A 26,129-nucleotide genomic window follows, 5' to 3' on the forward strand; every position below is an offset into this window, starting at 1 on the left:
CTCCCAGGCATTGAGGGAGCCTAATCACCCTGCCGATCACCCTGCAGATGGCAACCAGTGCAGTGGCAGGGGGGTGGGACCACCATCCAACTCCCAGGCACTAAGGGAGTTGGACAGGAGCCTGATTGCCCTGCAGATGGTGACCAATTGTGGCTGTGGGGGGCAAAGCTGCTGTCTGGGCAACATCTAAAAGCATTTCCCCTAGGCCAGTGTTGTACATTCATCCCCAACAACACAGCCCCAAACAGAATCATCCCTAAGGCCCTACAGGAACTAGTAGCTTTAGCTAATGAATTAGCTGAGAATTCTGGAATTGGGATTTTTTCTGATGGGCACTCCTGTTATGCAAATATGGAAACATTTCATGTTGTCCTGCAGCTCCCTTAAACTGTCCTCCTGTTTCTTAATTGTTTTTCTCTGTGGTTTTCTGATTGAGTGATTTTTCCAACACTGTCTTCTAATTCACTGATCTGACACTAATAATCTGCTGTGTATTCCTTCCAATGTGTTCTTTATTTGTGCTATATCATTCTTTATTTTGGTTTTCATAGTTACTATATATTTTCTCATGCTGTTGAGCATTTTTACCATAATTATTCTGAACTCTATATCAGATAAATTTCTGATCTCCATTCCATCTATCTCTTCTGGAGAATTCTCTTGTTCTCTCATCTAGGGGTTGTTTCTTTGTCTCTTCATTTTGGCTGCCTATTTGGATTTGTGAATATATATTAGGTAGATATTCTATGACTCCCAGTCACTAGTGCAGGAGAGTATCAGAGGCTGTTTTTTGTCTAATTAGATCATGCAAAGACTCAAAGCCTCCAGAGACCATCTCTGCTTGCAGACTGATTGGATTTGTCTTGAATTGCCCTGACGCAATCGTCTACAAGTGTGAAGAGAGTTTTTTCAAAAAGTGGAATGATTGTTTCTGCCTGGAGGCTAATTGTTATCAGTCTCTTAATAAACCTCAACAATTGCACAGGTTGGGGCAAGGTGTTTTCCAATAGGGTGGATCAGCTGTCTTTCCCCCAGGCAAAACTGCCTAATTAGCAATTGTCAATCTCTATGTGGTTTTCACTTTCCCTCCTCAGTTATTAGGGTTCTCTCCAGTGACTCTTTAGTTGATTACTCAGGAAGTTTTTCTGTATTTTAGTTGTAATTCCAATTTGGTTCTAGGAACATGTTCATGCAGCATCCACTTACTCTGCTGCTATTTTAAATTTCTCAAGGGCTATACTTTTAGATCCAAATAAAGCCTGTGTCCTCAGGGGATGGCAGATGGGATGGTGTTTGAGAGAGGGATGCTCCCTTCAGTCCCTCAGGTACTGTTCTCAGAGTTACTTAAAAAAAAAAAAACACACAAAACAAAACAAAACACATTTTTATTGATTTCAGAGAGGAAGGGAGAGGGAGATATAGAAACATCAACAATGAGAGAGAATCATTGATCAGTTCCCTCCTGGATGCACCACACTGAGGATTGAGGCCACAACCCAGGCATAAGCCCTGACTGGGAATTGAACCATGACCTCCTGGTTCATAGGTCTACACTCAATCACTGAGCCATGCTAGGGTAGAATCAGAGTTATTTTTGAGTTGCTATCATCCTTTTCAAGTAAAACCCCTACCTCCTGCAGAGTTAACGTGAACTAGGAAGAGAAAAGAGAAGAGGCCAGGGGTATGTGGAGAGGAGACAGATGCAGGTGAGACTTGGAAAGGAACCCCGGGTCTCAGACAGGAAGTTGGACATGAGTTGAAGACCTTGTGGTTTCTCTTTCATCTTCTCAGTTCCTTGCATTCTGTGAAGCAACACTCTTGGTGGAGGCTCTCCTGGCTACTTTACATGGAGGGTCCCCAATTCCCCAATTCCTTTAGGAGAAAATGTTCCTGGTCTGAGCTGGAGTCTGCTTAGGTCAGTCACTCCCTTCTTACAACAGGTGGACAATGCCCGGAGATCTCTGGCATACATGTGAGGAAGCTCCCAAATGTGTCTGGTTAGATAGAAAGTACAGCTGCCAGGATGCAGACAGTAGCCACAGCTCCCAGGAGAGGTTAGGACATGCTGCACACACACAGCCACACAGGGAGAGATCGCACCCAGTGATGGACAGCCAGGAGAAGGAAGTGGATCACCAAGCACGGCTTCAGGTTTTTGACTATGTAACTGAGAAGACTGTTCCACTGAGAGACACATACACACGGGAGGAGAATGTGACTATTCACACAGTGAGTCCAAGAAAGGAGTGAGTGGCGGTGTGGATGCAGACTCAGAAATGCTAAGTTCTCTTAAGAAACTGGATACACAGAAAACAAACCCAAAGAGCCAAGGGAAGGAGCACGAGGCTGAGGCTGGGCAGAAACAGGGCTTTACTCTGTTGAGGAAACTGGAGTGCAGTTGTTACTAACAGACCCACTGATACAAAGCAGGGAAAGATTAAAGTGAGGCAGTGAAGGTCCGAGTCAGGAGAAGATACAGGAGCGGCCAGCTCACCTGACTTCTGTTCTTCAAAATCTAGCTTATACTTGTTAGAAATTTAAAGATACTAATCATTTATTTTACCTTTTGTATGTAACAATATTATAGTTATATTTAAAAATATCCCCAATCTCCTGGAGAAACCTACTGAAGTATTATAGACGAGATGATGTAATGTTTGGGAGTGGCTTCAAGCCCAAAGCAGGGTGGGGGCAGGACGTGGAGGTGGTGATGGAACAGGACTGACCCGAGCCAGGAGATGAGCTGCTTATCTTAACATTCACTTTTTCCACAATAAAAAAAAAGGATGGGAAGGAAAAGGTCCTCTATGAAACTGTGCCCCAGGGACTTACAGATCTTTCCATCTTGGATTGATAACATGAGAAAATGCCTGGCACTGACAACTTGGTCAAAAGATACTTATTCTCATTCCTTTCCAATGGCCAGCATCCAGAACAGCCTGACATAGAGGGAGCAGCCAGCATACCAAGTCAAGTCTCCTTTCATCACCATTCATCCCCCTTTTACCTCCTCCCCTCTGACAGCTGTCAGTCTGTTCTCTGTATCTGAGTCTGTGTTTCCCCCCCCCCCCAAAAAAAAAATACATTTTGTTGATTTCAGAGAGAGGATGGGAGAGGGAGAAATAGAACCATCACTGATGAGAGAGAATTATTCATCAGCTGACTCCTGCACACCCCCTACTGGGGACTGAGCCTGCAACCCGAGCATGTGCCCTGGCTGGGAATTAAACCTGGTTCATGGGTCAGGGCTCAACCAACTGAGCCCAGTGGACAGCCTCTATGAGTCTGCTTTAGTTTTGTTTGCTAGTTTTTTTGTTCATTAGGTTCCACTTGAGTGAAATCAGCTGATACTTGTCTTTCAGTGAGTGACTTATTTCAATCAGCACAGTCCTCTCCAGGTCCATCCTTAAAAGGCAAGATTTCTTTCTTTTTTTTTTTTTTAACTGCCAGTAGCATTCCATTATGTAAATGTACCACAGCTTTGTTACCCACTCTCTTACTGATGGATACCTGGGCTGCTTCCAAACCTTGGTTATTGCAAATAACACTGCAATGAACAGAGGGATAGATATATTCTAAAAGGTCTATTTTTCAAATTGGAACTTAGGAAGAAGACAAAGGAGGAGCAGGTGGAGGGTGAACAGTATGGAAGGAGGAGGAAAAGAAGACAAAGCAACAGCAGCCGCCAAAACTCATATTAAACATGAAGGAACCCTAGCTGGTTTTTACCAGTGATTAGAGCATTGGCCCTTGGACTGCAGGGTCCTGGGTTCGATTCTGGTCAAGGGCACGTACCTCAGTAGCCAGCTCAACCCCAGCCCTGGTCAGGGCACATGCGGGAGTCAAACAATCGATTGCCTCTCACATCAATGTTTTGCTGTCTCTCCCTTCCTTCCACTCTCTCAATGGAAAAATATTCTTGGATGAGGATTAATAACAACAACACAACAATAATAGACATGGAGAAGGAATGGCTGAAGTGTAGGAATGGCTGGAGAGAAGATGCTGCCAGGGCTGGGGGTGGCTGTGCGGACCTACCTCCTCCTGCATCCCGCACTCCAGCAGCATCGTGACGCAGGCCTCGATGGGGAAGGCGATCTCCCGGCCACTGATGGTGAGGTGCTCCTCCAGGGGCTTCCCGAAGGACGGCTTCTCCACCCAGGCCTCTGTGGGGGAGGGGGGGGTGGTGAGTGCAAAAAGGAGGCCGTGAGGGGTGAGTGAGGTCATCCTCCTGACCATGTATTCCCTCTTACACAGATTATCCTAAGACCACGAAAGAGAGGGAGGCCCAGTGGAGCCTGTCCCTGTGGTTTGGGGTGACTGAGAAGACTGGGCAGGGTAGATGCTAACTAGCTGTGTGTAGGGCTGAGGGAGCCCCCGTAGCAGGTCACACACATTGCCACTCACACCCACGCCCTGTCATCCCCAGCGGACAGTGGGTCTGTGCGCGCTCTGCTTCACCGCAATTGGACCAGCCACTGGCCTGTGAAGTCCTGCCAGCCCATCGACGTGACCCGTGGGGAGAGCGGAGGGTGAATGGGATGCAGGCCTGGGTGGCTCTGGGTCACAGAGCCCACGGAGGCTCTGGGTCACTGCCTCTGGGTCAAGGCCAGCAGCCCCACCCTCCCTCCAAAGCACACAGGTCACACTCACCCTGCTGTGCTTTTATCTGTGGCAGCACGGCCTGCAAGAGTGCCAGCGACTTCCTGTGGTACTCGGCTTGCACTTCTATGAGCTGAGGAGACACAAGAGCAAGAATCACCCTTCGCCAAAGGCCAGGAGCACAGGCCGCTGTGTGCGGGGGGCTCTCTGCCTGAAGGCCCTGGTTACTCCCAGGGAAGGAGGTGGAACCCCTGTTCCTTCCTCAGTCACCTAACCCCATGGGCAGGCTTCCCTTGTCTCTGCAGCAGCAGCCTCAGTGGGAATATGGGAGGTGGGAGAACCATCGGGGTGAGGGGCACCCCAGAGCTGGATCCCGACCTACAGAGCTTGCCTTTCCTGCCATCTTACCGTACTGAGCACCCCTCAAAGCAAAAGGCAACACAGAGCCTATATAATGATCCTATATAATAAAGAGGTAATATGCAAATTGGCCATCACTCCAACACACAAGATGCCCCCCCTCCATGTGGTCAAAGATGGCCATCCCCATGTGGACACATGATGGCTGGCAGAGGAGGGCAGTTGGGTTGACCAGGCCAGCAGGGAAGGGCAGTTAGGGGGTGACCAGGCCGGCAAAAGATGGCAGTTAGGGGCAATCAGGCCGGCAGGGGAGCAGTTAGGCATCAACCAGGCTGGCAGGGGAGTGGTCAGGGAGTGATCAGGATAGCAGGCAGAAGCAGTTAAGGGCAATCAGGCAGGCAGGCAGGTGAGTGGCTGGGAGCAAGCAGACCTGGATTGTGAGAGGTATAACTGACTACCAGTGGGATTGGGCCCAAATGGGCAACCGGACATCCCTTGAGGGGTCCCAGATTAGAGAGGGTGTAGGCTGGGCTGAGAGCTAACCCCATCCCCGAGAATGCACGCGCGTGCGCGCGCGCGCACACATACACACACACACACATACACACACACATCTTGTTTTCTGCAAAGATATAACTGATCAGAAAACGTGTGTCTTGATCCACAATCCTCTGCAAGTCCCCAGGGAGGTAAGGTTGCTTTGGTTATGGTGACACGGCTCCCAGAACAGCCCGCCAAGCTATGTTGGCCGTCCCACTCTCAACCAAGCTGCTGGAGTGTGGCTAAGAGCCGAGGAAAACCTGTGAGCAACAGTTACTTCATGTAGTTTCTGAATCCCTCCTCCCCCCTCAAAAACTGGGCATCTCTGAGGGCAGGAGAATGATTCACTATTGAAATGCTCCATGTGGAGGGTGGATGCTATTGCTTCCAACTAAAAGTAAACTGAATTTCTAAAAAAAACCCAGGAAATTGATATAAAGGGTATACAAATGACAATGAGGCAGCCTAATAATGCTTGCAAGGTCACCAACATCATTAGTTTTGAACAATTCTAAAGTTGAATATTATCTTCACCAACAAAAGCAATGGCGTATACTTGAAAACATATTACTCCTTCAAAATAACTCTCTAGGTTGGGGGAATGCACCTCTGCTTTTTCAGGTAGAAGGCCTGCCCCTAAATTTCTGTCCCCTGATGGAAGTGCTAGGAGATGGCTGAAAGCCCACAGCCATTCACACACTAGCAAAGCTCCCCCAGCCTCTCAGGATGCCCCACCCCAATTCCTTTTCCTTATCTTCCTTATCATCCTATCCCTTCCCTACTTCTAGTTCTCAGCTCAGATCCCGTTTCTCTCTCTTTAAATTTGCTTTCTTCAATGAGAAGAAGGCAAACAGGTCACACCAATCATCATTTACCTACCTGTCATCATCCTGGCAAAAATCCAGGTTAAAACCAATCTGTGCTGGGGGGCAGGGCTTCCTTCTTCCCAGGTCCTTGTTTTTGATACACCGGGGGCTCCACCTCCTTCCCCACAGGCGTGGCCCTACTTCTGTCTGGAAAATTCTCTGTGTGCAGGCTGTTCTGTGTGTTGCAGGATGCTTAGCAGCATACCCGACCTCTCCCCACTAGATGCCCACAGCACCTCCCCCAAAGGTGGCAGCTAAAAATCTCCCTGGAGGAGGCAGCAAACCAACCCTGCCTGGGAACCACTGCCATGGGACTCTGCGTGGCAATGACGTTCATGAATGAGGTTGTTTTAGGGTTTGGGGGATCCATACAAGGAGAAAGAGAAGGCAGGGTTTTCTCACAAGTAGAACAGTCAAATCCCACTCTCTCCCATCACATGCTCAGCCACAGGGCCTCCGTCCCACGACACACTCCTTCCTGTCCTCACCAGGACTCTTGCAAACAGACTGTAAGCTGCCTCACTGTTATGGACTCTTACCGTTTGGAAGTAGTTTGCATAGTCAATTTCTTTGGCCACAAAACTGTACATGTCAGCTGACAGCTGGTCCTGTGGAGGCAAAATGCACAGCCAAGGTAAAATGAGAGTGGCTAACGCATGGGTCCAGACCTTCACATCATTCAATCTCATTTTATTATTTTTAATCTTAAAGAATCTTTATTTTTGAAAGCATTACATATGTCTCTTATTCTCCCATTGACTTCTTCTAGCCCACCCCCCGCCCCAGGCCCTCACCACCCCATTGTCTGTGTCCATGGTTATGCATCTATGCATACAAGTTCTTTGGTTGATCTCTTCCCACTCCCTCTCATCCCTACCTTCCCTCTGAGGTTCAATCTCATTCTATATAATAAAAGGGTAATATGCAAATTGACTACAACAGTGGAACAACCAGGAATGACTGGTTGCTATGACATGCACAGACCACCATGGAGGCAGATGCTCACTGCAGGAGCTGCCCCCTGGTGGTCAGTGTGCTCCACAGGGGGAGCACTGCTCACAAGCCAGACTGATGGCTGCGAGCACAGTGGCAATGGCAGGAGCCTCTCCTGCTTCCTCAACAGTGCTAAGGATGTCTGACTGCTCCTAGGCCCTCTCCCCACAGGAAGTGGTCCTAAGCCAGCAGGTGGACATCCTCTGAGGGCTCCCAGACTGCAACAGGTGCAGGGTGGGCCGAGGGACCCCTCCTAGTGCACACATTTTTGTGCACTAGGTCTCTAGTTTTCTTTCTTTTTTTAAATTTTTTTTTTCTAGTTTTCAATACAACCTGACATGTCACAAACTGCCCTGGACATTTCCATGCTTCCCAACCTCGGTCCAGAGAATGGCAAATGTGAATAGAAAACCTGTGCCAGGGGTTCCCAGGGGATTTCAACATGGGGTCCTCGTTGGGCCTGAGGAGAGCTGGTGTGGGGTGATGTGCAAGTTACGCCCAGTCCTCGGCAGCTTACACCACCACTGGGAAGCAGCCGCTGAGTGCAGACTGTGCTTGTCTTCTCTTCCTTCTCTCACTTTGCCTCTGATTATTTTACTGCTTTGCTGTCCTTCATTTTCAAAACTGATTGGCTGATAAGCAGCATATGAGAAAGAGACAGCAGCACACCAATTGGGAGGAAGTTGGATGAGACAGATGGGCAGGGAAAGGATCGCTGATTCAGAACATATCAGAACCTGGACTCAGCCAATTGCACACAAGTCCAGTGCTAACTGTCCTGTGCGATCCAGGGCTCCATGTGATGGGGCAGTGACCCAACGCTGTGTGTGACCTGCAATGTGTCCTCCTTAGAGAACCGTTTTCAGTTCCGCAGAAACATCACAGAAGGGACAAGCAAGCACACCCAAGCAGGACAGACACTCGCTGCTAACCAGGTCTCTGAGCACCGCTGCACAAGTCACATGATCTCTCAAGCTCCTCCCTGTTGTATTGCCTCTGGTAGGAGATCTTGAGAAGAAATGCTAAGTGGAGGAGAGAAGAGTCTAGAACGTTCGCTTGGAGGTGAACGTGAGATCAGCACAAGAAGCTGACGCAGATACTGAGTGAGTTATAGTGTGCAGCTCTGCACTGCAGGGGGAGCCTGTTGCATGGAACCTTGTATTCTATCCCAACCGCCTTCCCATGCCCCCCACCTGCCAGTTAAGCCCATTCCTAGTGAGACTGCTAGGATGTGCGAAGCCATCTGTGTTCTTTTCCAGGCAAGCATCGTGGGCACGTCCTCAGGGGGCTCTTGTCCACGAGACACAGGACCAAGGCACCGAGCTAAAGGGGAAGTGTGTTCTCTGGGCTTGGAGCTCAGGAGGCCAAGCTGTCCTGGACCAATTTCAGACGATGAAGAAAGGGAACCAATGAGTTAACATGCACTGGGAACCGTCTAGGCCAGTGGTAGGCAAACTCATTAGTCAACAGAGCCATATATCAACAGTATAAGGATTGAAATTTCTTTTGAGAGCCACATTTGTTTTACACTTAAACTCCTAAAGTCACTTCTTCAAAATAGACCCACCCAGGCCATGGTATTTTGTGGAAGAGCCACATTCAAGGGGCCAAAAAAGCCGCACGTAGCTCGTAAGCCACAGTTTGCCGACCACGGGTCTTGGCGCCAGGTGCAACATCACATGGGATTCTCCGTGCCACATGGGACTCTCCATGCTACATGGAATGCTCATCTCTTTAGGTACGTGTGGAATTTCCAGTTTCAGAAGAACAGCTACCAAGAGTTCAAGGATCTTATCTGTCTGTCCTCCTCAGTCTCAAAGGTGCTCTGACAATAGGGGCTTAAATAATATTACTGTGAGAACAAATGGAGAAACAGAGGCCTAGCAAGGACAGTTTTCCCACAGAAACAGCATGGGCCATAAGACCCATCCTGACTCCCTTTCGCCAGTGCATCCCTACAGCGAATGTCTTTGTAGGGCTGCCCCATCTGCCCTACAAGGGTCAGGAGAAAGCGGTTTTGTGTGGAACCAGCCTCCCCACGCCAACAGGTTCAGCAGACACCCATCCCGGAGTGACTTGTTTGCCAAGTGAGGACAAACAAAGGCTGGGTGATGAACGGCTCTGCAGACAGAGGAAGAGACCCCAAGAGGGACCAAGGCCAGGGCACCTGCACCTTCACCAACAGTTTAGAGAAGTCAGACCACCGAGGGCGCCCTCAGAGACATACCAGAGTTTCGAAGGCAGTCAGACGACGGCCTTATTAAGCAACGTGGCCTCCAAATGAGTCATACTTGCAGAAAAAGGGTGACATTACAGATACTATTTCAATGTCCCTGAATCATCAGTGAATTTTCTATAAAGAAAACAATCTTCCATCAATAATCACTGGAGTTAAATGTATTTAAAAATATTGTTTGCTGATGTTTCATTAATCAACACTTGGAAAAATACCAAGTAAATAACCCCACCCACCCGGAACCCCAACAAACAGCAGAGATAATGGCAGTAAGCTGTGATGCGCTTAGTCGGCATCTATGTCAAGTGGCACATGTTTGTATTATTGCTGGGCTTACAAAAAGGGAGCCAAGATGCTTTATAGCGCATTCACTACCAGATAAGCATGTTTTATAACAGACGCGATACTTAATAAATGGATGGACTAGGTTTCTATTGTTGGATAGTGCATTTTTAGTTTTTCACATTATAATGATATTTGAATAAGTATTTGTTTATACAGATTTGCATCCATCTCTTGGTTATTTCCTTCGAATAAATTCTGCAGTTAAAATTAATTTTGATTACATAATCCCTTATAATTAAATTTACAGATATTAGAAAGATGACAACCAATTGGGACATTAGGGGTTTTGATATATACTGTCAACCATCAGGAAAAAACATTTTTACTATAAGAATTAACCCATAAATATTTGTTTGTTTTTTATAGTAATTGCTTTTTTTCTTTTTCTTTTTTTTGACTGGGGGAAGTGGCTCTATTAGAGAAAACCAGATTACAAAGAACTTTAAGAGTTGGCATTGGGCCCTTCTCCTTGGCAAAGGTGGGCACAACATTGACAAAACGCCAGATTACTGCATCCGTCACCTGGCCTGAGCAGTCTTCTTCTTTTTCTCCTGTTTGGCCACCTTGGGGGTCTGACCGCTTCCTTTCCCAGCACGGGCCACAGAACCATGGACTTCACCCAGCACTCGGGCAGCTACTTCCTGTGTGGTCTCCACCCCACACTGGCCCAGGGAGCCTCACTGGGGCGTGCCTGCCCCTCAGTGTGATCTTTTGGAGCGATGCCCTCCAGTGAGGTGACATGAGCCTTGACTGGGAGACAGCCTCCCAGCCTGCTGGTCTCCTCGAGGGTGTGTAGCTCCTGGGCGCGTACAAAAAGCTGCATGTGGGCGACTGAACTGCAGCCTGTGCCATGACCAACTGCGAAGACGGAGTCCAGAAAGAGGAAGGAAGGGAAAGGTACGCGTCCTAAGCATTTGCTGCATCAGCGTCACTGCTCTGACAGTAACTGCTTAATTCTGTTTAAACACAATCAAATTTGTAGGTAAAATTTAAATAATATGTTCCTAACCTATAGTTTGCTGTTTTAAGAGGTCAACTTTCTTGTAACTGTATTTACCTATTTGTATCAATTCCTTGTTGACATTAAGTGCCCATTTTTCTGTAGGAGACTATTTATAAGATTTGTGAGAATTCTTTAGATGGATGAGACCAAAGGGCTTAATCAAATACTGCTAATATTTTCCCATTTTCCATTTATCTTTTGACACTATTTGCAACTATTTTTGGTCTTGTACTTCTTTAAATGGCTCTTCCATGTGGTAGTGTCTATTACATTTTTCTCTTTATGATGTCTTCCTTTGCTAATCTGCTTAAAGCACCTCAACCAACAGTATAAATATCCATATATATGTTCAATGGAGGATATAACACTTAAGTCTTTAATACATTGAAACTTACTTTGGTACTTGTACCAGAAACAGAATTAAATATATATATATATATATATATATATATATATATATATATATATATATATATATATATATTATTGATTTTTTTAGAGAGGAAGGGAGAGGGATAGAGAGTTGGAAACATCAATGAAAGAGAAACATCGATCAGCTGCCTCCTGCATACCCCACACTGGGGATGTGCCCACAACCAAGGTACATGCCTTTGACCAGAATTGAACCTTTGACCTTTCAATCCACAGGTCGATGCTCTATCCACTGAGCCAAACTGGTTAGGTCCAGATAAAGAATTTTTAAAGAGCTAACCAAAGGTCTTAACACTTCAAGAACAGAGCAGATTCTCCCCATGGATTTGAAATGTCACAGACAAAACTTCTCATTCACTTGGATTTCCTTCTGACTGGGATGTCTCCCCTGCCACCCACACCCCTGCCACTTCCTTGTTCTATTTAAAAAAAAAATAGTATCTACATTTTAATTATGTAACTTCACAATACATTGTAAGAGACAGAAAGTCAAAGCTCCAATAACTCTCCCACATTATTACCCTTTGAAGCATTTATTACAATTATATCAACTTATATAGTTGCGGGGGAATTAAAATTTTAATAACATTGACTTTTCTCATCTAGGAACATCTCTTAATTTTATAGTCTTTGATTTGCTCAGTCCTATTTTATAATTATCCTACATTCATGATATTATTGTAGGATTTTTAAGATTCCTGTTGTTAACACAATCCCTAAGGTATTTATATACTTCTCTCTTAAATACTTGTTCTTGGCAGACAGTATCATCTTGATCTTTATAACTGGCTTCCAGTTTCCAGTCTGGCTCACAAGATCAGAAGTCACCACTAGCAATGCGTAACACGCTGAACAAACTGAAAAATCAACAGCTTTTCTGCTTCATCCGAGAAGTAAAGTCACAGGCAAGCCACTCCCCCAGAGTGAAGACTAACAGGCGAGTAAGAGAGTCGCACACCTGAGCAGAAACCCCATGGACAGCGTGCTGGGCGAGGACAACCAGAACCGTCTGACCATCGCTGGGCCCCGTGTGCACGTGTCTGATGGTCAAACTCTGGGGATACCCAGTCCATGCGATAAGACACAACACAGAGTTCTCACAGCGAACGCCCAAGTATGTTGTCTATATAAAACTCAGGTTAAATATAAAGATACATATGACCAGCGATATATTAAGTATCAATATGTAAGTTAAAAGTAAAGGGATAGGGAAAGATACACCACGCTAACACTAATCAAAAGAAGCGGGGTTAGCTATATTCATTTCCCACAGAGCAGAATTCAGAGCAAAGGAAAGTATCAGGATAGAGAGCAATTACACATAATGATAAAGGGCTGATTCTACAAGAAAACATAGCAATCCTTAATGTGATGTACCTAACAACAGAGCATCAAACTATGTAACGCAAAAATGATACAACTGCAAGAAGAAATATGAGTTCATTCTTATAGTTGGACGCTTTAACACCCTTCTGTAAGAAACAGACACACCCAGGAGGCATAAAATCAGTATGGACATGCTTGACCTTAACAGCATAATCTATCAGGCAGATATAATCAATCAAGCAGATATAATTGATATCTATAGAGTACTCCATCCAACAGCAGCAGCATACACATTCTTTTCAAGCTCGCAGGGAACATTCACCAAGACAGATCACATTCTGGGCTACAGAATACACCTTACCACATTTTAAAAAAGCAGAAACCATATCATTCCTCCTCTCTGACCACAGTGAAATGAAATTAGAAGTCCATTCGGCAAGCTAGCAGGAACAATCCCAAAGTGATACTGTGATTTTAACTGAGAATAAAATAACTGTGAGATACCACTGGTCAAGCATTTAATGAACTCCCCGCTACTGCCTTGGCAGGGCCAGTCCAAGTAATCTGACAGGCCCTTGGGTTGGAAGCGTCCAACCCAAGGGCCTGTCAGATCACTTGGTCTGTGCAGCCTAGAAACTACGAACCAGGATGCACAGCTCACAAAAGCTTCAAGCAGACACCACGGTCATTTCCTCTTTGCCTCCCAGGCAGGAACACTGATGGCCACCCCTGCTGCCCACCTGTCTATGCCACCCTCAGAGCCCCGGCTCCAGGACTCAGGCCCGGCTCTTTGCAGACTCCAGCCGGTGGGCAAGCTGGGGTCAGGTACTTGGTGCCGAGGTTCACCCTTAGGGTTTTAATAGAACTCCCGTGAACAGAAAGGACTCCCTTAGGGCTCCCCCATCTGTCTCGGTAGAGAGGAACAAAGAAGGGGTACCCTGCAAATCTCCACTCTGTTGGCAGCCTCCTCCATCTCTTCCCTGAGGGCATCAGCTTTGGCACCCGCAGGCTGCAAGCTGCTGGACAACCCTGAAGACTTGGAAGTCTGCTGCCACCTGATGGAAAACAGGAGAGAAAGAGGAGAGGTGTGAGACACGTAGGGGGCACAGGGAAGGATGGGAAAACAGCTGGCTGCAAACCCTACTCAGGAAACAATGCCAGGCGGAGGGTCAGCTGCCCCCTGGACAGGGCAAACATTTCCAGGGAGCCGCCTTCGTCCCTGCTGCCTCTGACACTCAGGCCCAGTGCCTTCACCATCGTGTCCTCTGAAGCACATCCCCAGCCTGTCCGGTGGGCCTTCCAGTTTGGAAACACCCACTTACCTAATCACGTAGGCCAGGTGGGAGGGTACGTGTGTGAAGAGTAAAAGCAAGCCTGAAGGCAAACATCTCCCCTGGTGACACCCGGGGCCCTTATGACTTAGATTAAATCAAGTTTTAGATCCCAGCTCTACAAATCATCCCCCCCCCCCTTCCTCCCCACTCCTCCTGAGGTCCATCAAATCAGGGCACCCCTGGCCTCTGGTGTCTTGTGCTTTTGCCCTATTTCATCTGGAACCCGCACAGCACTGGGAGCCAGGCTTTTGTGCTGGCTTCCCGCTCTCCCAGGTGGGCCATTCAAAGCAAAGCAGCCCGTCCTTCTACGCTGCAGTTTGGGGTTTGGAGTGAGGCTCTGCCAGCCGGGCGCCCCCCCCGTTCTGCACCACTGGTGGCACACACGTTCCTGGCAACTAGCAGGCGCATCACTTACACTTTCCTAAGCTCTTATCTCTGTGCAGAGGATACTGGCTGTCTGAGGAAACTCCTGGGGGAAGCACAGATGCTTCTGGTTGCTAGGTCACTGTCGAGGAATTAGCAAAAGCAGGCCTCGGAGTCTATACACTCAGAGGCTCAGAGAGTAAGAAAAATAAGTCAAGTGAGCCATTGTCTTGAACTTTCTACGTGTAACAGGGACATGAGATGCATAACTACTCCACAATTCTAAGAGAAACAAGGGTGTGATCAAGAGGAGAAGGACCCGGTCTCAGGAAGCCGGGGGGACCACAGTGGAGAGGAGACCCAGGTAGGGGCTAAATGGTGTGGCACTGTTCTGAGCAGTGGTCACCAACCTTTCAGACCTAATGGCCCACCAGAGGTATGTGGTCCACTGGTTGGCTCCACGGGATGAGGAAGCCCAAGCAGAAAGATGTTTGCATTGATTAGAGAAGCTGGAAGCTGTCAGGTAAAGGCCCGGATGCAATGTGGCAACCGATGACGCAGCTTCCTTTCCACCCTGTTCTGGCCAACAGTGTCCAGACGAAGCCACAGAGCTCACCGACTCATGCACAGAAGAGAGGCGTCACCCTTACTCAGAGCCCAGTCTGATCACTAGGCCTTTTCTCTACACGATTTCCCGCTCTCTTTTGTTACATGCAGGACAAAGAGAAGAGGGCAAGACCACCACACAGGAAAGGGAAACAACGTTATCTCTGCTATTAGCAAAACGTAGCAAAATAAAGGCTGATTTGTCACTTAGAAAACACACTCAGCGGAAAATTACTCTCAAAGGCTTTGGGTCATCAAGCTGGTTAGAAACGCTAAGGACACACTTGTCCTGAGAAAGCTTCTGCATGCAAGGGAAGAATTCGGGGCACATTAGAAAAGAAACACTTGCCGAAACCGGTTTGGCTCAGTGGATAGAGCGTAGGCCTGCAGACTGAAAGGTCCCGGGTTCGATTCCGGTCAAGGGCATGTACCTTGGTTGCGGGCACATCCCCAGTAGGGGGTGTGCAAGAGGCAGCTGATCAATGATTCTCTCTCATCAATGTTTCTAACTCTCTATGCCTCTATCTTCCTCTCTGTAAAAAAAATCAATAAAATATATTTTTTTAAAAAGAAACACTCTCCTCAAAGATGTTTACAAATCTAAGGTAACAGATGAGGACTAGTAAAGATTCCTGGCAATTCTTTCTTAACAGTTTGCCTGACAAACATGTTATATTTTATTATTGACTTTTAGAGGGAGAAGAAGAGGGAGAGAGAAACAACTGATTGGCTGCCTCCTACATGCCCCCTACTGGGGATGGAAGCCACAAGTCAGGCATATGCCCTGACCAGGAATCGAACCAATGATCATGCGGTACATGGGTTGATGCTCAACCACTGAGTCACACTAGCTGGGCAAATCATTTTATTTATTTATTTATTTATTTATTTATTTATTTATTTATTTATTGTGAATCCTCACCCAAGGATATTTCCCATTGAATTTAGGAAGAAAGAGGGACAGAGAAAGAAACACTGATGTGAGAGAAACACGTCGACTGGTTGCCTCTTGCACGAGCCCTGATCAGGGCCTGGGCTGGGGAAAAGTCTGCAACCAAGGTACGTGCCCTTGACCAGAATCGAACCTGGGACCCTTTGGTCTGCAGGCTGGCACTCTAGCCACTGAGCAAAACTGACTTGGGCTGGACACATAATTTTTAAAAAAGCATTGAAGTGTTATGGTGGTTTTTATTTATTTTTTTTGTCAAATTAAATATGAGTGGCCATGACTATGACTTAAACCTGAGGTAAATGTGCTCCATTACAGAGGTGTGAGCAGGCCCCACCTGCCGCCTGACGCATGCTCCCTGAAGGGACAGTAAAGTGGCCACAAACACTAAACTGGTTTTTATGGTTTTACAGATTTGGATTCGATTGTTTTAAAAACCCAAATTATATTTAATTCACATATGTTAAAATGGAGACATTTTCCCAAGTTATCTTTTTCTTTTCTTCTCTATTCCCCTCTACTCCCACCAGATTCTGTCCTGCAGTCCATATCCTGGTAGCTTCCCCTCCCTTCACAGGGAATTCTATATGCAATACCTAAGTGAACTGTTTTGATGGTATAATATCATAAGGTTTTAGAAGATGCCCCAACAGGTCCCTTTGTGGACAGAGAAGAAAACATCAAGGGGAGCGTGGAAAACGTTTGTAGGTGGCAGTCTGCTGGGAAAACTGACATGGATCGTGAATCTCAAGGGTCAGCTGTTCTACAAATAAACGCAAGGCCTGTCCTGCTGATGGGAGAGGAAGCAGGGATTCCTGCCCAGGGAGGGCTGGGGCTTCACATCGTGAAAGCAGAGCCTCCCTGCTCCCCCCGAGCCGCTGAGGCAGCAGCTAGGAGGGCACTCTCCCCTGGAAGGCGTCCATGGCTGAGCAACTGGAGGAGGAAGACAGACAAGCCTTCAGGAGGCCAGAGGAGAGAAAACAGCCAGAAGAGCAGGTGAAATTTCAAGGACTGGGAGAAGGGAGAAGGGAGAAGGGGCACATGCAAGAGAAGCTCAGGGCGACGAGAGGCCATAGAGGGGCTTCAGGAGGGCAAACAGGAAAGCAGCTTCCTTAGCGGGACTGTCTGTCTCCTCTGTCCAGACGCCGTCCTCTGGCCCCTCCACGGCTCTCAGGCAGGGCCCAGCGCTGCCAGGGTGCACGGCTCCAGCAAGTGGCCCAGGGTAGGGAGCGGGACCCAAGCCAGCCATTTCTGTCCTTGGCCGACTGTCAGGCCAGGAATCAGTGCGGACCCAACACCCAGATGAGAAGCCCCTCCTGGGCACGTCCTCCTGCGGGAACCTGGGCCCGAGGGACACCCAGGGGCAGGAGGACAACGGGCCCAGAGGAGATGCCTGCCTGTGGAGAGCACAGCTGGGGACCAGGAGCGGCTCCGAGGGCAGGGACCCTTGGCAACTCCGGGAGCACTGACACGGCCCAGCAGAGGCCCACTCGGGTCCTCCCCTGCATTCCCTGAGCTGCCGGGAGTCTCCGCAAGTCTCCTATTTCACTTCATCGGCATCAGTTCACTTGCTTCCAAAGAAGGTGCTCCGTCTGCTCGGGCTGCCATAAAAGATACCATGGACACATGCCTTCCCCCCAGTTCTGGAGGCTAAAAGTCCAAGGGCCGGTCCCAGCAGGGCCTGGCTCCAGCAAAGGCTCTCGTCCTGGCGGCCGTAGTCTGCCTGCGACCCTGCCTTCACAGGGCTTTCGTCGGAGTGCATGCAAGGAGAGGAAGAGGGGTGCCTGTCTCTTTTCTCTCCCCTCCTTTCTTTGTCTATTTCTTTTGTCACCCAATGATATTTTTTCCATTGATTTTTAGAGAGAGTAGAATGGGAAGAGGGAAAGAGAGAGAAACAGTGATGTGAGAGAGACACATCAATTGGTTGCCTCCACCTCCCTGACCAGGGCATGGGATAGAGCTTGCAACTGAGATATGTGCCCTTGAAGAGAATTGAACCCATGGCCTTTCAATCCACAGGCCGATGTTCCATCCACACAAACTAGGGCTCTTCCTTTTCTTATAAGGCCATCAACCCTCGTGGATTAATGCCATATCCTTAGGCCCTGATTTGATCAATTATTTCCTAATGGCCCTATCTCCAAATGTAGTTAGGGTTCAACACATGAATTTTTTGGGGGGTGGAGGAAGGACATAATTCATTCCAAAGCTGTAGTGCCCAGAGGCAGCTATTCAGCAGAAACATAGAGTGTCCTGCACCCAGAGGGTTCCCCTTGAGACACATGCCCCTCAAAAAGCGAGGCAGACTTTGGGGAAAATTGGGGCTCCTTCTTTAACCATTGCCAAGCCAAACCTATAACAGAAAAGATGTTTGTGTCTCATTCACTTCATTCCATTTCAACTCACATTTTAAAAAATCCTCATCCAAGGAGAGAGAGAGAGAGAGAGAGAGAGAGAGAGAGAGAGAGAGAGAGAGAGAAAGAGAGAGAGAGCGCCTACCTTCCACATGCGCCCTGACTGAGCCTCTGGGGATCAAACCCCCAACCTAGGGATATGTCCTGACTGGGAATCGAACCTGTGATCTTTCACTGTACAGGATGATGCTCCTACCAACGAAGCCACACCAACCAGCCAGGGCCAATCCCCATTTTTAATTCAGCAGAGCTTCCTTGAGTTTACCTCCATCCTTCTCACCTATCATCTTCCATTCACCTTCTAAGCTTCGGGGCGGCCTGACAATGTTATGGTTTGTGTAACTGGCCTATGTCACAGAGAAGCAGATTGACCTGAACAGTGACAAATACACTGGATGTAGACCTAATCAAACACTGGGTGACTGTGTTGGATTTGGCAGTATCCGCCAGAGTCAAAGATCCAGTCGCAGGACTGCTGATGAAGATGCTCACAGTCAGAAGGATCCGCCTGCCGTAGAAGGCGGCGCCTGCAGCTGGACACTCTGTTCCATCAGGATGCTGTCATCCATGGAAGAAAGGAAGACTTGGCAACCAGAAGGAAGATGTCCCAAGAAACAGAATCAACCATGTGCTGACTGGCTAAACCGGGGAGTGGTGAGGGTGGAGGCAGGGCAGTGAGAACCCAGTTATCCCGGAGGAGTGGCGGGGAGCCCGCTACTCAACATCAGGGCTGCTGGTGCGGGTCTTACACCCACTGCCCGTCTCAGCGTGCAGTCCCGTTTTGCCCCGGGCTGGGGTAGGTGCTGGGGCAGGAAGGTGGGCAAGCTGGCCTCTCCGTGTGGCTTTCAGCAAGGTCCTACAGGACGCACAAACTCAGGCTCAAGATGGAAGTGGGAAGAGAGAGAGGTCACTTTGCTAAGAAGCCCCGCTCGTGCTGAAGCCTGGAACCCAAACTGACAACCGAGGCCTAGGCTTGCATCTCCCGTCGCGGGCACAAAAGCAGAGGCCTGAAGGGAAGGTAACCTGGATTTTGAGGGGCCATACTGCCGAAAACCTCCCTCCAGAGCAAGCTGCAACCCCCAAACACACAACCACACAGGAGCGGGCTGTGAACAACCACCAACAGGACCGAGGACACCGGCTTCTGTGAGCATCGTCCTAAAGGACTTCTGGGGTGTGAAACAGAAACAATTGTAGGTCGGAACTGGAGTTTATAAACACAGAGATTGGGAGAGGGATGGTAGAGATTTCTTACCCAAGGGATATACAAGAGAGGATGAACTGAAACTATGAAAAAGTTGTTACACCATGGCTTTGATTCCCCAGTGACGTTTCTCTAAGGTCCCAGAATCTACCCTTCAGCACAGCACACAGACTAGGCTGACCGTGGCTGTCACCCAGGAGAGACCTGTCTCAGAGGACAGGACAGAGAGGGAGGAGGCGGTGGCACTGAGAGGCTGTGGTGCTGCACATCGGCCTTCCGCCCAGAGCTCTGTGCCGGAACGTGAGTTTTCCTCATCCTGGCAAAGCCCAGGCGTCAGGCCGGACCACCCGGTCCTCCCAGGAACACTGTGGCCACGATCCTCCCGGCAGTGGGACAGTCGGCATCTCCTCAATCATCCGATGTGCCTGCCTCCCAAAGTATGGGACTTGAGCACTGCCCCTATGAAGTTATGGGACGGGGTGATGGGAGGCAAGCTTACGTGGCACAGGACACCGCGGTGAGTCACAACGAATCCGGTCCTGCGCGTGCAGGCTGCTCTGACTCCTCCACGTGCACAGGGAGAGACCTCAGATCTAGGTCAGCATAACTGTGGCAGCTTTCCCGCTCCGCCTCACCCCTCACAACAAAGACATGGCTTCTGGGTCACAGCCTCCTAGGGGCGGCGGGATCTGAAATGTATCAACACTGGCTTTGCTTCCACAGCCGTTCCCTTTTGTTTACCAGCTGTTTGCAGGCAGCAAAGGGCACTGCTTTCAACCTACTGCAGTGCCCTAGGATTCCTTTGTTAAATGGATTCGTTCTGAAAAAGCGGATCAATTTCTAAATGGCATGCAAGCGCAAGTGGCAAAAGTCACTCAGGTGGCCTGAAGTCTGGGGAACGTTTGTTTTTCTGCTGACCAAACCTACTTCACTTCCGCTCTGGGTGACTGCCTGCACTTCCCACTGGCCCAGGTGCCGAGTGCCAATGTCCCACCTGGTTGCAGGAGCAGCTTCCCTTCACAGGGCCCTTCTATAAAGTCCTGTGACCTCAAAGCAACCTCCCCAAGTGAGCCCACAAATGTTGTTACTCCCTGTCTACAGGTGTGCAGGCCACTCAGGGCCTTTGCGTGACTTGACCAAGGTCATAGGTCTAAGAAAGTAGGTGACCTTGATCTTGGTGCTTCATTTCTGGCTCCTGGTTTGTGATTCTGTCCTCATCTCTCAGCCCAAGTATAGTGTCTTTTTCTTTCTTTTTCCTCAAGAAAAGGAGAAGATGTGGAGATTATGAAAACTGACCTGCCACAGACCTAAGGTAGAGCCAAATAGCTAATTCCCTATTAATTCATATTCATGACCCTGCTATCTTTCAACGTGCTGGCTACACGGACACACGCATACCGCCGTAACAAATAAAATGACACACAACCACGACCTGTGGTGGCCACCGGCGAAGCCCCCGTAAGGCCTGCAGCACCCCTGCTGCCACACCAGGACTTTTCTGGTGGATTCTGGGAGAGAGGGGCACACTGGAACTTTACTCATAATGGCTGAGGCGTTTAGGGAATGGCTACAGGATGGAGACATCTACAGCGTCAACTTCAGGAAAAAGTGAATTGGTCCCCAGAACCCGAAATTCCCCCCTCATTACAGACACAACCACCTCCCACACCAGGACTCTCCCTTTTCCTCCCACCCGAGCCACGCTGGCCTGCACCCTGCACCCTGCGAACCTGCATCCGATCCCCACCGAGGGCCCTGAACGGGCTGCTCCCACGTGGCGGACAGTGTGACATCAGAGCTGTGCACGACTGCCTCCTCCCCATCATTTACGTCTACGATTGCATGTCACTTTAGAAAGCCCTCTTTGAGTGACCCCACCTGGTGCTGCCGCCCCCTCCTCAGCATCCCTCCCAGCATCCCCCGGGAGTCTTCCTGTGACTCCGGGCTGCCTGAGATGGGCGGGTGTGGCTGCGCACCTGTCCGGCTTCCCCCGCTAACTGGACCACAGCCTCCGGGAGAGGCCCGTGGCTCTGCTCACTGCTCCAGCCTCCGGGGCTGCCACGCAGACAGCCTCACACTCCCCTGCCCACAGCCCGAAGGCAACCAGGGTTCCTTCCTGGCTGCTAAGGTGAAAGCGAAGCTGCCCTCCTGTACCTTGTTCGGGAGGAGTCCATGTCCAGCACCAACTTCGCTAAGTGTTTCCTCTGCTTTTGAATATTTGGGATCTCCACCTGTGGCGAAAGGAGATGAAAGACACAATCACACTGAGGCTCCAAATGAATTCTTCAGGAGTGACCCACAGACACACAAGTGTGCCAGAGGTCTATCTCCCAACTCTTCTCTTTAGGTCAAACCCCCAAACTCTTTTCCTGACCTAACGCTGCTCGCTCTTCACTGGGCACCTGCAGCCACCAGAGCTGTGGCCCTGCCCTCGGGGGCAGGGCCTCATTCCTGCTGTCAACCGGGGGCAGATGGCCTCAGCCACCGTCCTTTCTACGAGGACCACCATGGGGACAAAAGCAGGTCTGACACGCAGACCTGACTCCACAGACAGCAGAAAAGTGAAGGGAATGGCTCAGGAGACCCGAGACGCTGTGGGGAGTGCAATTGGGGCATGTTTTTATAGACGATTTCTCCTGGAGTGTCTCAGAAACCAGCATCCCCATGGCTGTGAGGGAAGTGGCCACTGTGTGGATGCTCTTTTCATATTTTTATTTCTAAAAACGGCCTCACTGAACATTCCAGGGAGGGATTTTGGTTCCAGGCCCAGCAAAATTGGGGCAGGATGTGAGAAGTTAAAACGAAAACTGGCCACAACTGAACCAAAGTCATCTCAGGCTGTGGCTTGAAGAGGAGGAGAAACGTGAGGAAGATGCAGTGTTCCATGAAGTGCTGTCTAGCCATCCTTCTGGCAGGGAGAGCACTGGGCCAAGTGTAAGGACTTCCAATAGGAAGGAGGAGAGGTGTCCGGGGGACCACCCATCATCACAGAGCCCGGGGCAACGCTGGGAGCTACATAGGCGTCGGGGTCACACAGGCAGCCTTGGCCCCCGGTGCCCCTGCCCTGGGCACTGCTCCCAGCTGGCTACGATGCCAGGCCACCTTGTGAAGAACAAGGGCCCGGGACAGGCTGGGGGTGGCCTGTAGCAGGATGGGAGTGACTTGTAGCAGTATGGGGGTGGCCTGTAGCAGGATGGGGGTGGCCTGTAGCAGGATGAGGGTGACTTCTAGCAGGATGGGGGTGGCCTGTAGCAGGATGGGGGTGGCCTGTAGCAGGGTAGGAGTGACTTGTACCAGGATGAGGGTGACTTGTAGAGGATGGGGGTGGCCTGTAGCAGGATGGGGGTGGCCTGGAGCAGGATGGGGGTGACTTGTAGCAGGATGCAGGTGGCCTGTAGCAGGATGGGGATGGTATGTAGCAGGATGGGGGTGGCCTGTAACAGGATGGGGGTGGCATGTAGCAGAATGGCATCCAAGAAGCCTGTCCATATCAGAGCCCACAGCTCGGGTTTCCTCCTCGAATACTTTCAGGCACTTAGCAATCATTCCCCCGTGCATTCTGTCCCAGAAGTAGCAGCAGGGGAGGTAGCGGTGCTGGGGGTGGTCCAGAAAGGAAATCAGAGGTGGTCCAGGGCAGTGCTGTCCATTAGGTAGCCTCCAGCCCCGTGTGGCTACGCCATTTTATTTTCAAATCAATGAAAGTCACACAAAATTACAATCCGAGCTCCTCAGTCACTTTGAACACAGTCCCAGAGCTCAACAGCCACAGGAGGCAGTGGCACTACCCTGTGTGGGTGTGTGGGTATAGAGCCAGGTGGGTGCGGAGGTACGAGGATGAGGAGGTGTGCTGGTGCAGAGCAGTGCAGATGTAAGGGTGTGCATGAGTGTGAGGGTGTGCAGAGTGTGGGGGTGTGCCTGAGTGTGGGGGTGTGCATGAGTGTGGGGGTGTGCATGAGAGTGAACGTGTGCATGAGTGGGGGGTGTGCATGAGTATGGGGTGTGCATGAGTGTGGGGTGTGCATGAGTGTGGGGGTGTGCATGAGTGTGGGGGTGTGCCTGAGTGTGGGGGTGTGCATGAGTGTGGGGGTGTGCCTGAGTGTGGGGGTGTGCATGAGTGTGGGGGTGTGCCTGAGTGTGGGGGTGTGCCTGAGTGTGGGGGTGTGCATGAGTGTGGGGGTGTGCAGGTGTGCGGGTGCAGAGATGTGAGGGGGCGGAGTTGTGCAGATATGGGACCTTCCCATTGTTGCCGGTGGTTCTAAAGCCAGCGCCAGCATCAGATGGGTTTTGTAGGACCAACTAAAGGCAATGGGAGGAGCGCCAGGGTTCAAAGCAAAGAAAGTTCCGTTTCCTTTCTTACTTGTTTGACTAGCAAAACTGTCACACAGACACTGAGGTTTCTTGTTAATGAAATGGTTTTCTCCAGTTCCTTTACCGTCCAGGAGAAGAGACCTATGTAAGAGGTGCAGGAGGCCAGATGGGGGCTCAGCCAGGGATCCGGGCCCCTGAGGAGGTTGCGGACCCGTTCACGTCACTGAAGACTTGAGGGGGGTGGAGGGCAGGGTGTAAGGGCAATGGGGATCCCAGTGGGAACGGGAGGTGGGGGGGAATGCTGCCAGCTTGCCCCTCTCCCTGGAACGCCAACGGAGAGGAAGGTGGGCGGGAGAAGGGGCAGACAACACTGAGGGGCTGCCATGTCGGGCAATCCTGACCATGGGCGAGGCTGGTGGTCACCCCATGAATGCAGCGTCACAGAGCAGGTGGGGGACAGAAAGAGCAGGGAGGGACAGAAACACCAGTAGTGCAGGGGAAGGCTGCAGGGCCGCCCTCTGTCTTGCCCTCCCCGCTCAGGCCTGGCGCATCCCCTCCTCACCTCTGCCAGCAAGAACAGAGGCTCGATCACGTCTCTCTCTACTTGTAATTCGAAATGAATCAGCTCCTGCGCCAGCTTGTCCTCTGTCTCTCCACAGAGCTTCAGCATCTTCCTGCAACAGAGGGAAAACCACGCTGCACCACCCGGGGAGCAGGCCACGGTGCCACGCCGCCGCCCTCCCGGCTGGCACACCTTCTTGACAGCGGTGCTAGTAAAGCGACTGCTTTCCCTGGTGCCCCACGGACCAACCTGCTCCATCCACTATTACTTCTGAAATGATCAGTTTTTTTTAAATGATGCTGAGTACCTACGGTGTGCCTGGGGCAGAGGGAACACTAGGGAAACACAGAGAGATACGGAGAGAAGACTCACAGACCTGTTAAGAGTCAGGGGCTCCTGCCTCCCCCTGGGCCCTGGAGACACTGTTTTCAGCAGGCCCTAGAGAACATCTCTCCCCAGCCATAAACTTTCTAATGCAGGAGGGACAGACAGAGCGGGAGTAGACATCCATTCCAAAGTTATTAATAAGGAGTGAAGAAAAACGGTCGAACGAGTGGCAAGTTTTACCATATTCCTAGATGCGAGACTACGTTTCCATTCCCCTGAATGGCATTCAGGGAGTCCCTCTCTTCTCAAATCAACAGACGCTTTTACACATCGACAAAAGCGGCCACTGTTATTCTAAGGTTAGTATGCACCTTCCCTATCCTGACTGGACCCTTCTCACCAATGTGTGTGTGTGCTCACTTACAGTATATAAAGCATCTCCTACTGTAAAGCGTTTACATAATGGTTTCCCACGGAACATGCTTTTTAAATTCATTGTTGTTGCCAAAACCGGTTTGGCTCAGTGGATAGAGCGTCGGCCTGCATACTGAAAGGTCCCAGGTTCGATTCCAGTCAAGGGCACGTACCTTGGTTGCAGGCACATCCCCAGTAGGGGGTGCGCAGAGGCAGCTGATCGATGATTCTCTCATTGATGTTTCTAACTCTCTATCCCTCTCCTTTCCTCTCTGTAAAAGAAATCAATAAAATATATTTTAAGAAATAAATAAACTCATCGTTGTCTCTGGGGCGTCCCCAACATGACACATACAGAATTAAGCCGTTTAGCTGTCTGGAGTTCCTTTCTGTGAACAAACTTCCACTGACTAACCCCACGGTCCACAGTGCGTGGCGGTGCATGGCTCTTCCACGCAGTGGCCGGCGCCTATGCTTGTGCAGTCTCTGCCTGTGTGAGGACTGTTCTGTGCGAAGGAGAGATGCTCACACCCTAAACCTCACCAGAGGCACCGATGCATCGGGGACTCCCACTGCTCTGCCCCAGGCCAGCCCTTGGTGCGGACAGAAACGTTAATCCCTGCCACACGGTGGCTACAGAGCATCCTCTCCTCCTGGTTTAATTCCCTTTGCTTGACTACCTGACCACCTTCTCATGTCCTGGGCCCAGCAGGCTCCCTCTTCTGTGAAGAGCTGGTCGGTCACATCTCTGGTTTTCTGTACTGGGATATGTCATTTGAATTCAGTGGTAGTTCTTTATATGCTTACAGACGTGGGTGTGGATACAGAGGGCATTCAAAGCCTCTCTCATAGCCGATATAAACATCAATCCCTAGGCTTATTTTTGTACCTTTTTAATGGTGTTTTCAACCTGATTCTTCTCTTACTTGCCTCCATATTTCTAAT

At 49.7% G+C, this 26,129-nt stretch overlaps 1 protein-coding gene across 5 annotated transcripts in view; it reads right to left on the reverse strand.

Annotated features, from left to right (window-relative positions):
• The window catches only part of ARHGAP44 (Rho GTPase activating protein 44), a 156,906-nt gene that overhangs the window by 35,204 nt on the left and 95,573 nt on the right, over positions 1-26,129 (reverse strand). For all 5 annotated transcript variants that reach the window (XM_036451905.2, XM_036451906.2, XM_036451907.1 and 2 more), the window contains 6 exons: positions 24,444-24,555; positions 21,728-21,804; positions 13,641-13,758; positions 6,908-6,976; positions 4,654-4,735; positions 4,039-4,166 (listed from right to left, as the gene is read on the reverse strand). In XM_036451905.2, coding sequence (XP_036307798.1) covers positions 4,039-4,166; positions 4,654-4,735; positions 6,908-6,976; positions 13,641-13,758; positions 21,728-21,804; positions 24,444-24,555 — 586 coding nt within the window. The remainder of the gene's footprint in view (positions 1-4,038; positions 4,167-4,653; positions 4,736-6,907; positions 6,977-13,640; positions 13,759-21,727; positions 21,805-24,443; positions 24,556-26,129) is intronic.

Source organism: Pipistrellus kuhlii, unplaced genomic scaffold (assembly GCF_014108245.1).
Source record: "Pipistrellus kuhlii isolate mPipKuh1 unplaced genomic scaffold, mPipKuh1.p scaffold_m20_p_23, whole genome shotgun sequence".
NCBI classification, from domain to species: Eukaryota; Metazoa; Chordata; class Mammalia; order Chiroptera; family Vespertilionidae; genus Pipistrellus; species Pipistrellus kuhlii.